The following is a 12,029-nucleotide window of genomic DNA, read 5'->3' as shown; positions in this document are numbered from 1 at the left end:
AAACAAGAACGGCCCTTATTAAGATTTCTGAATTTTTCGCCCATGTAAATGCGTTGCCATTCCTGAGGACTCAGATGTTATTCCTCTGTACCGTAAATTCACGCCAATTTTGTAAAGCAATAACCGTACCTTCCGATTAGGATTATTCTTTATCGATTTTCAATTATTTAGTAATCGATATTGAGAATTACGTGTATAACTAAAATAATGCGAAGCACGTTTGTTTTTATTGTTTAGTGTGTAGCTTACTTATTGTTTCTTAATTCTAATTTTCAATTTATTAAGACTATTCGTGTTTCAACCGTGAAGCAGTTGTGTTTGCATGGCTGTGTTTTAGTTTGAAGGGTGGGATATGGCGTGAATTTACAAGGTACAGAGGAATAATACCTGAGTCCTCAGGAATAGCAACGCATGGGGTATCATGGGCAAAACAGTATTCTTTGTTATGTTCATGGTACTGCTCATGTCTATAGGCGACGGTTACCACTTACAATCAGGTGGGCCGTCAGCTTAATTACCATTTTAATTTGCATAAAAAAAGACTATTACTAAAATATTCTTTAGTATTTTATTATAAAATTTTACATTTATTCCTATCAAAGATCTATTAAAAGTTTAATATTAACACAGGTTATAAGTTTCGATGGCTCAACGACAGTGGAGGAATTCTTATCTACACTAAGCACAGAGTTGGGCTGCAGGGAGTCTGCGGCTTCAGGATTTGCACTGTTCAGCGACGACCCCATAGAAAAAGATTTGGAACATCATATTAAACCAGACAAAAAGGTAACACTCGTCGAAGTAATCATTCTTCAATTAATGTTTTAGAGGGAGATTAGTACAAAATATAGTATAATATAAAAAGATGTTTCTATCCCACTTGTAGTTCTATCATTAAGTGGGTGGCTTGTACAGAATAACAGTCTTATAGCAGTAAATAAACTATACGTACTAATTAATTCTTTTTTGTTTTTTAAATGCAGTCGGTTGTCAATGAAGGTTTCTTTCTCATATAGGTAGTATTATGATTTATATATGGTGGGATATGGCAGTGTAATTTCGTGGTATGGAAAATAATATATATACCCTCAGGAATAGCAATGCGTGAAGAGTATCGTGGACGTAATATTTTTATGGGGGGGGGGGGGGGAAATGATTGTTAACCTTTTAATATATGCTCATTTAATAAAACCATCATGTTTAATTTTATTCATAATGGTAATATGCATACATTCTCACTTATCATCTTCCACTGGTGTCTAGTCGGTGTATACTAATAGCGCGGGCAGGGTTACCAATCCATTTTCACCCATTAAAAAAAAATCTGGGAAAACTTTTATATCCTATTTACTAATTTACTTAAATTTATTTCTAATGTATCCCCCTTTTTTCCTCAATCCTGCAGTTCCCAGTCCTTTCCGCGCCTGACAAACCACCAACAAATGCATTCCCAAAGAGGGTTAACGTCAGGGTCGGTCGTAAAACTATGAACCAATTTTTTTTGTAATATGGATAAAAAATATATTACGTCGACCCCAAATAATATTTAAGATAAGTGTAGGTGGATGATGATGAATTAATATAATAAAATGATTATATTTATATTCCAGTTATGTGACGTGATATCAAAATGGGAGACGGCGCTCAGAGAGAAGGGATCAGGAAAGTTCGAGAACTCGAGAGTGATCAGACTTACATATAGGAATAGGTTATATTTCAAAAGTTCAGTTCGAACGGAAACTGATAAGGAGAGGTTACTGCTCTGTTATCAAGTCAATCAACAAGGTAAGATTTATATTGTTGTCGTATAATTTTATTATATATACTTTAAATTGAACATATGAATTATACTAGTGTGGCCGAATCTTAAATTATATAGATATTGTCCCCATATAAATGCTTCGAGAAAAACGAGTCAACTTTTTCATATAATTTTGCGTTATAACTAGTTATAACTGATTCCTTTATAACTTCTATAATTTTGACCCATACTTTTTGAATTTTTTTTTATATACAACTTAGAATGGCAAACAAGCTGACGGCCCACCTGATGAAAAGTGGTAACCGTCGCCTATAGACATGAGCAGTACCATGGACATAACAGTATATACATATACTGTTTCGCCCATGATACCCCCCATGCGTTGCCATTCCTGAGGACTCAGGTATTATCTATTGCATATGCATCTATATTGTATAAATGTTTTTTGATAACTGTGAGTAATTATGTATCTACATTTATGATTAATTTATGTAGGTACACTATTCTCATATTATCAATTCTGTCTGTACACAGTTTCAAATCCGAAACACAGCCATGCAAACACAACTGCTTCACGGTTGAAATACGAATGGGACAGAAGTACTCAAGCAATCGACTTTTGTACAAAGTCTTCCTTAATGCGTAAATGTGTTATCTTTTTAATGCGTAAATACTCATTTTATTTCTTAAATAATACGTTTAAGATACATTGTATATAGAACACTGATAAAAAAAAAATAGTCTTCTAATTGGACAATTTCTTTAAAAAGTTTCTTAAAAATTAAATAATAACACCAAAACACCCTGATATTTATATCATTCGTTTAACGTAAAGTCCCTTCCACAGTGGTAGCGGGCAGGTTCCCTGTCACCCGGGAACTGGCGGCCGAATTGGGCGCACTTATGGCGCAACTAGATATGGGCGACTACGCTGCTAGCAACTCGCAACACAACCAGCCACTGGCACACAGGTTCTACCCCTATAGGTATAGGGCCGGCCTCAGCAATGACGAACTCAGGTGAGTACATTGTGTGTATATTTTAGGCATAAGTAACATCAGTATCGTTCTGGTATCTATGTATAGGATTCCTTTACTGAAATATTATTGAAATCGGTATTTCAATATCACTCATACCAGATATCTATATTCATTTCGATCGGGTCTTGATTTATATATATATATATATATATATATATATATATATATATATATATATATATATATATATATATATATATATATATATTGGATAACCGATATACGGTATAATATATCCGTTACTCTTTATTTAAATTTTAAATTTATTGAAATAAATTAAATTCCTTAAAACAATCCATTTTACAAGCAATGGAACACACAAAGAAGGAAGGCAAAATCTCGCTTTAAACCATAAGCTCGCTTATTACCACCTGTGAGTTAGAGATCATCGACAACTTCCGTAGTCCGTCTTTAAACCAAATTAAGGGAAGCAAACTGGTGTTCAGATTGCAAAAAGAACGTTTTTGCAATCGAAGGAGTTTCATTTATGGTTATTTAACCACAAAAAATCGGACGAACTAAGAACCTCTTTTTTTTTGCAAGTTGCTTAAAAAACGAGTACAAAAAGGATTGAAAATATAGAAATCGGATGTTTTTCATGCGAAGCAACACAGAACAAATATTTATAATTGTGGTTCACTAAACATATCGTTGTTACATTTTCCACAGAGATGTAGAAGAGAAGCTGCGATCAAAATGGATCGCGCTGAAGGGTCGCAGTACGGCGGACTGTGTGCGAATCTATCTTAACTGCACTAGGAAATGGCCTTTCTTCGGCGCCACCCTGTTCCAAGCTAGGGTGAGATTATTTAACTTTTTTTTTATACAACTTAGAATGGTAAACAAGCCGACGGCCCACCTAATGGAAAGTGGTAACCGTCGCCTATAGACATGAGCAGTACCATGGACATAACAGAGTATACTGTTTCACCCATGATGCCCCCCATGCGTTGCCATTCCTGAGGACTCAGATGTTATTCCTCTGTACCCAGTAAATTCTATAATCTATATTTTCCTGTCGATTAAGATCAGATTAGATTAAATGTAAGAGCATAGTCATTCATGGAATGAATGGTATTTTTTATGGCTATAATGGAATGATTGATGCATAGATCCGTGATAGAAATATTACGAACTAGCGGCCCGTCCCGGCGTCGCACGGGTGGACATTTTTACATTTCTAAAATGTCCGTTAAAACTGCACACGTGACGGAAGCTTAAAAATGGAGTAACTTCTTCCGATTTCCCAACATTTCCCTTCACTGCTCTGCTCCTATTAATCGTAGCGTGATGAAAAGTATACTTTAACCTGCCCAAGAGTATGAAGAATAATTGTACCAAGTTTCGTTAAAATCCGTCGAATAGGTTTTGTTTCTGTAACGAACATACAGACAAACAGACAGACAAAAATTTTACTGATTGCATTTTTGGCATCAGTATCGATCACTAATCACCCCCTGATAGTTATTTTGGAAATATATTTCATGTACAGAACTGACTTCTCTACAGAGTTATTATAAGTATAGATTACAAATGAGAGTAAAGTAAGGTCCAATAACCGTGATGATTTCAGAGGAATTAACATCTTTCTATCCTGTTCATTTCAAATTGAATATTATTATTATATATTCTTTATTGCACTAAAACATACAGTAACAACAATAAGTTAATAACAATGTTAGCATAGGCGAACTTATCTCTAAAAGAGATTTCTTCCAGTCAACCTAACGCAGTGGCATAGGAAGTAGTGAGTGGGCAGTAGTAGTGCAAGACAGAAATTTAAATAAATATTTACATAAATTATTAAATTATTATATTATTTTAAGTTAGTAATTGTGATTATTTTACACGGGATAAAATGTTTTTTTTTTATTTAACTGGGCACCTTTACTTGTATTATTATTGCAATCTAAACCGATTATCATCACCAGATTGATCATGATGATAATGATTCTTTTCAGATAAAACAACCAGATTTATCAATGGTGTGGCTAGCGGTGTCCGAAGAGGGCGTCACTGTGCTCGAACTGGCTTCCATGTCAGTTATCGGCCGGTACGCGCTCAACTCCATTGGACTCTTCGGCGGTCTGCAGGTCAGTTATCAAATCCATTAATGTCAAATTACCGCTTACCATCAGGTGGGCCGTATGCTTGTTTGCCACCTCAGTGGCATAAAAAATGAAAAAAAAATAAAAGCATTTTTAAATATAAAATATGGGTATTAATTTAATCAATTGATTTTGACCACAGGATGACCTCATGATGCTAATAGACGGGGACGATGCGACTAGTCCTGTTCATAAGATGTTAATAAGTCTAAATAAACCAAAAGTAAGTAAAACTATCTAATCATTTTAGTTTAAATATAGAATTTCTTATTTAGTGTATTTTATATCAATGGGAGTTTATAATATAGTAATCGCCACACTTGGCATTATTTACTAGCTAAATCTTCTAATAGTAAACTCCCATAAGGAATAGCCCCGTCTCTTATGACAGTTTAAGGGGGATGCCTATCTTCAGCAGTGGATAAATAACGGCTTTTATGATGATGAAAAAGGCTCCAGGTCTTTCACAATGCAAGCAAAGAACCCAGTACCAAATTCTTACGAATTAAGTTATAGTATTTTCAGATTACAGATACTTTTATTCTATAATTTAAACTTCGTTGATAACTCTATCCTATCAGTCATATCTGATATGTCTAAACAGAGAAATGCGTCCCGAATTATTAAGTACCTAAAAGTTGGGAATATGACAAAGGTGTCGAACAAATATTGTGCCTATAGAATTTCTAAATCGATTACCAGATGGTGGAACTGACGCACCTGATAGCGGACTACAAGAACGCGCTCCTGCGGCCGGGCGGGGGCACGCCGCAGATGAACTCGCTGACCCGCAACGGCAGCCACCGGTCGGTGCGCGCGCCGCCGTCCACGCTGCCGCACTCGTCGCCGTCCACGCTGCCGCACGCCGCGCACGTGTCGCACTCGCAGCACTCGCAGCACTCGCAGCACTCGCACCACACGACCGGCCACAACACGCTCAACTCCGCCACCACGGCCACGCTCGGTTCCGAGCGCGCCGCCACGCTCACACTCAGCTCGCACGGCCCGCCCGACCTCCTCAAGTCCACGCCCGACCACAAGAAGCGCGCGCACACGCACGACGGCGCGCTCGCGTGATACCGCCCACCCACAGCGATCGATCGATAAACTAGTGCTTGTACTAATGGTGCTCGACGACCGGAGTGACGTGTAGCGTAACAAACGTTACGTTGCAAGTTACGGCTCACGTAGCAAGTGTTGCGCGACGGGCTCGAGTGATACGCTGGTATACTCCAACAGGGGTTCGTAGTCAGTGAGTGATAAGTACAGTTACACTTAGTGTCCTAAAGTGTTGGCCGGGAACGAGCGGTGTAATGTTACATGTTATGTTACAAGCATGCTACGTAGTAAGTGTTGTTGTAATATTACACGAAGTATAATTGTGCTTGGTTTCCCTAAAGGTGCGTATTGGTTGGGAGTAAACAAAGAAAGTGAACCGTGTAATACTAAATAAGTACGTTCGAGGGCAATGTTACGTAGCGTGTTCACTTGTGTTAATAGTCGTTTCTGAGCGTTACGTCTACGTTGCAGCGTTACATTACACTCAAATACTTTTTGCACACGCGCTGTAATATAACGTTCAAAGACGAATGAGAATACGCACTATTACAATTTTTAAATGTCAACATGATCTTGTTGAATTTTGTAATAAAACGAATTCAGATTTATTTCTAGCGCGATACGAAGGGTTTCATTGGTGAAAGTTGACCATTCCACGAGATATGTTCTATGTAAATGGGAATTCGATTAATTCTAAATATACCTCATATTTTGTAGCTGACAGTTCGGCCTCTCGATCGGCTCGGTAGTTCGATAGTTAACGTAATTTATTTTTTCAGCCTTAATATTTTAACGGTTGCTAATTTAGGGGTTCTGTGCGGCTTATACGTATTTATACATGATGTGAACTCTATAGGTGTATGTTTCTATGCAGTCTAAAGCCAATTTTGTATGTAGCTATGTATGCATATGTGCAGGGTATAATAAATGCTATGTAGGAACCGGGCATAGTTATAGTGACAAACATTTAAATTATATAAATTTACAAAGCTACATTCAATGGAATTATATGTTTTTGTAATGAAATGTAGTAGCTGAATTATACTAGATGTACTTATAAGTTCAACTTTTATATGAAATCATGTTTTTTCTAACGTCTGTGAAATAAAGTAAAAAAAATTGTATAAAATATAGGTATAATTATACAGTTTTTTGTCACTTTATATCCCTTTTTTACATTATGAAAATAGCGAAAAAAATAAATCAGTAAATGTTACATGACAACAATTATATAGGTCAGTACGTAGACAAGAAACATTATTTGAGCGTACTTCATTATAGAATATTTAGAAGTGCATCATGTAACCCTACATAAAGGACTGCAAGTATTTCGTTCTAGTATAAAAAAAAAGTCCACTATAAAAGTATCTCGAATACTGTTCCTCGTCTAAACAGACACCAAAATGCCCTACGTATGTTTTTTAAACCCTGTTTATTGCTATATCGTGCTTAGAAACTGAATATATATTTTAATTTTTCAAGGAGTTACCGTTAACTTGATTTACTAAATGGTGTCTATTTATTTAAAAAAAAAAGGTGTAGTAATATGCTATCTACAGTCAAGAATATTTCTTTTTCCTTAATGTACTATTTTAGTACAAATATATCGAGAATACTCTGAATGAATCTCATACAAATCGAACACTTATTTCATATGACATAGATATAGTATGCTACTATAGAAATAATTACTAGTGCAATCGTATTGTTCCAAAAATAAAACCCTCCAAAGCTTTAATTATCACAAAGAGCATCACAATTTTAATTTAAATTCCCAAAGAAATAAGGTTCAAATTACAATACATGTATCTCTATTTGTCTTTGCTTTAGTTTAATACTGGCTGTCTTCATTTTTCTTCAAAAATATATAGTAATAAAGAGAAAAGAAATAGTAAGGATAGCCACACATTATGTATTTTATATGTAACACATATATTTTTCCTCCCTTAATCATAAAAAACTAAAACCTACAAATCTACTTTAACTATTACACTGTTTTGTTACTTTCTTTCGAATTGCGGATGTAGTTTAAAAGAAAGAGACATAACAGTTCAATAGATAAAATATGTTTATGAAAGGTTTGATATTTTTATTAATAAGGGGTATTACAATTAATATTCTATTTAATTTAGGAGGGTGTTAAATCGACTGATATTATTCTAAAGTCATCAACGAATATAATAACTTTCTAGATCTAATATAGATATAGATTGAATGACGATCATTATGTGCTGTTGATGTGAGCTATATAATTAGTGTGTTATTTTAATATAATTACACATTTATTTATTACATTAATTTTCCTTTCTCATTCAGGAAAATGTGCTAGATTTCCTCAACATTATACGATTATTACAATAATATTTATTTCACGTTTATTTTCAATTGAAATTTAATCATTTTGTATTATAACATTTTATTTTCTAAATATAACAAGTTGAATTCGAATTTATTAGCATGATTTTAAGGAAGTGTTCAACTAAATGGTACAGAATCTATTCACAAAAAAAAAAAAATATTTGTGGTTTATTTGACATATAACTTGACAGCTACGTATATAATGTGAGAAGCTCATATTTTGTCGATTTCGATTCGTTTTTTTTTAAGAGAAATGTTCTGTTTCACTAGTAGAACATTTATAAGATGCTAAATAAGGCTGGGTCCACACTATCGAGCCATCCTCTGGTTCTTTCTCGGTCCGATCTCGGTATGGCAAATAGAAACGCTTTAAGATGGTTCTTGACTATAACTTTATATTTATGTATGTATTCTTTATTTTGTATAGGTATACATTATTATTATTTATTATTTTCTTTACCTATCCCAATAATGAAGTACTGCGTTTGAAATATTTTGTTAATGCCAAAGGTTGACTGGCAGAGAACCCTAATAACATTAAGTCTGCCTTTTGTACCTTATTTTGGTCAATAAAGTTATTTAAATGAATATAACTGGGCTGTAATATAAATACGCACATTGTTTCTTTCATCATTATTATATCAGCCGTTAACTGACCACTGTTGGACATAGGCCATCCCCATGAGAATAGTCTGCTAGTAGTTGCCACGCTTGGCAGGTTTGGCAGCCGCAGTTATTCTTTAGTGATATTTTAAGAGTAACTCTGCTGTCTATCCTTCGACCATTAGGTTCCTAAGGTCGCCTCTTACTTCCACGGCAGAGAAAGGACGGCCTATTCTATGCCGGGACCACACATTGTTTTTTAATAATATTTTATCGGATCGAGTACGGAATTATAGTGTGGATCTAGCTTAATGATTGCTATTTCATCCTGTATAAACGTATTGTATACTGTTTTCTTATTATAAAAAACCTAATTGTATGTATAATTTATAACTTATTTTGAATATTGTTCAATTTATATATTTTTATACAACGTTACCAAGCTTATATGATGTGATTATTTACGCACTTTCATACAACAAATGCACTTTTTTCCAAATCTTTGTCATTGGGTTACTTGTACCGAGACCAGTTTTGTGCAAATCGATTTCAGTTTTATAAGAAAACCATATTTGTTAAAATACGGACATGTTATTTTTTTTTTTTTTATTAAATTTATAAGCAATATTTGTTATATGCGAGGTGTAACTAGAAAAACTAATTGCAAAGAGCTACAAATAATTGTTAAAAAGAATTAAAACCATGACTTTGTAATAACGTATTGGTAATTCCCGATAGTCTCCAGTACTTTAGTTAGGTACATAAAATGTTAATTTTATCTTATATTGTTCTATATTTTACTTTACATTCAAACCAAAGATGTTATACTATATAATAGTAAATCATCTGAAATTGTAACGCAAAAACAGTTTCCTGTTTTTTTTTTTTTATACTACTTAGAATGGCAAACAAGCTGACGGCCCACCTGATGGAAAGTGGTAACCATCGCCTATAGACATGAGCAGTACCATGGACATAACAGAGTATATTGTTTCGCCCATGATACCCCCCATGCGTTGCCATTCCTGAGGACTCAGGTGTTATTCTTCTGTACCTAGTAAATTCACGCCATATCCCACCCTTCAAACCGAAACACAGTTAAATTTTATAGGAATTACCATAACAAACTCATTTATTGAATATGCATACCACTATATTGTATAAATATTTTTTGATAACTGTGAGTAATTATGTATCTACATTTATGATTAATTTATGTAGGTACACTATTCTCATATTATCAATTTTTATTTATAAACAGTCTAACAAAGAAATTTTAAGCAAAGATTTAAACTTTTGTCAAATTAAATGTTAACTGATTAAGTCTAAGCGCTAACAAGGTAAGTCATTAGTAACTGTTGAACTTCTGGCCATAGGACCACGACACTCTTAAGCAAAGCGTAAGCAAAAATAATTTATAATTAGCAAATAAAGGTGGCGAGGAAATTAAATGTACATATGCAACTTATAATGGTAAACAAGCTGACGACCCATCTGTTGGTTATAAACAGATGGGTCGCTTACAGATATAAATAGTGATAAAACCGTGGAATTAATTAATAACATTAATTAAGAGATACCACATTTTTATGTACCCAAAGTACAGTTCTATCGGGAACAATAACCAAATGGAGGTAGTCGTTGTAGTACATAGACCATAGAGGCTAACCCTTCAGTGTTCGACCAAATCGCTTCAATGAAGTTCCACGGGCAGGCTATTCTGCAGACTGTCGTGTGAATTTGATACGCAATTGTAGACCCAAGCGCGGTTTAATATAAACTCAAATTTGCTTGTAATTATTTCGTCAATGGACTATCTATTGAGTGGGATTTGTACTTCTATAAAAGTACGTGCCATTTTTAAATTTTATTTGTTTAATTTAATAATATTGTGATGCTTGATCTACAATCTCGTATTCCGTAGTGTCGCATGGACCGCTATTAATAAATTTATACTATAATAGATTTATAATAAGGTAACATATATGCACTTTTTGGCATAAACACTAAACTGTTGATATAAATGTGTATAGAAACATTTGCAATGTATATTTTACATTAGAATGGACGATTTCTTTATTTTGTATAAGCGATATTACTTTGTAAATCAAACGATAATTTATTGTGTAGGTATTTATTATTTTTGTTTATAATTATTGGTTATTTGTATAAATTCATATGATATACAATTCTATTGTTTTTTTTTTTTTTTGTTAATAATGGCCTAATTAAGACTAGAAGACTAATACGCGTTGTGGGCCTAATCTCATTAATAATTTTGGTGATTTACTAAATTTTTGTTTGACGATGTGAGAATAAACGTATTATTTAAACTGTCCAAGTTTTTTATTGCTCAATATTTATAAATTCCTTATCATGATATTCTTTTAAGCTAATCTCCGAAACTACTTAGCCGATTTTAATTTTTTTTTTATAATTTAGTCATATGATAGGCCTAGAATAGGCCACTCCTTTTTTTTCCTATAGGTGTCGTAAGAGGCGACTAAGGGAGCTTAATGATCGAGCTATGGGCAGCAGTGTCACTCCTAAAACATCTCCAAAGACTAACTGCGGTTGCCAACTTTGCCTAAAAAGCATGACAACTACTGGCAAAATCCTCCTTATGGGAGGGATAACTTTGTCCAACAGTGGTATTTTTTGTTCCAATTTAAAAGAATAACTTAAATCATGACAAGAAGAAATGAATATGGCAGGTGGCAGTTGAGGGAAAGGTAATGTTGACCAATTCAAGTTATATTTGCTGTCTGGAAATCAAAGAAAATCCCTCTTTTTAATATAATTATATTGTGGATAAATAGATAGATACTCTTTGTTATTTCCTCCAAAAGACCATAATATTTATGATTCTTATTATAATATAATGAGTAAGTTTTTATTTTAATGTAATTCGAATAATAATATGAATAATATAACAGGTGAGGATGTAATTAGTTCACTCATCGTGATGAATTCATCAGAAATAAGTATTGCAGTTATTGACAAAAAACGAAATGAAACACCTACTACATTATAAAAATTCCTCAGCGCCATCTATCGAATTATTATAGTACTGAACTTAAAAAGTAGTAAAAATATTAT

The 12,029-nt window shown here is 33.9% G+C and overlaps 1 protein-coding gene across 3 annotated transcripts in view; it reads left to right on the top strand.

The window, feature by feature from the left end:
* LOC113512826 (uncharacterized protein CG43867) overlaps nucleotides 1-11,266 on the top strand; it is a 78,937-nt gene extending 67,671 nt beyond the window's left edge. For all 3 annotated transcript variants that reach the window (XM_052894583.1, XM_052894582.1, XM_052894584.1), the window contains 7 exons: nucleotides 631-786; nucleotides 1,611-1,785; nucleotides 2,610-2,781; nucleotides 3,472-3,601; nucleotides 4,764-4,895; nucleotides 5,053-5,133; nucleotides 5,613-11,266. In XM_052894583.1, coding sequence (XP_052750543.1) covers nucleotides 631-786; nucleotides 1,611-1,785; nucleotides 2,610-2,781; nucleotides 3,472-3,601; nucleotides 4,764-4,895; nucleotides 5,053-5,133; nucleotides 5,613-5,987 — 1,221 coding nt within the window. In that variant the 3' untranslated portion in view covers nucleotides 5,988-11,266. The remainder of the gene's footprint in view (nucleotides 1-630; nucleotides 787-1,610; nucleotides 1,786-2,609; nucleotides 2,782-3,471; nucleotides 3,602-4,763; nucleotides 4,896-5,052; nucleotides 5,134-5,612) is intronic.
* Nucleotides 11,267-12,029: the final 763 nt, after the last annotated feature.

The sequence above is a fragment of the Galleria mellonella genome, unplaced genomic scaffold (genome assembly GCF_026898425.1).
Source record: "Galleria mellonella isolate WM207_F2 unplaced genomic scaffold, CSIRO_AGI_GalMel_v1 utg2134, whole genome shotgun sequence".
Taxonomy (NCBI): Eukaryota; Metazoa; Arthropoda; class Insecta; order Lepidoptera; family Pyralidae; genus Galleria; species Galleria mellonella.
This window is presented reverse-complemented; position numbering and strand designations above follow the sequence as displayed.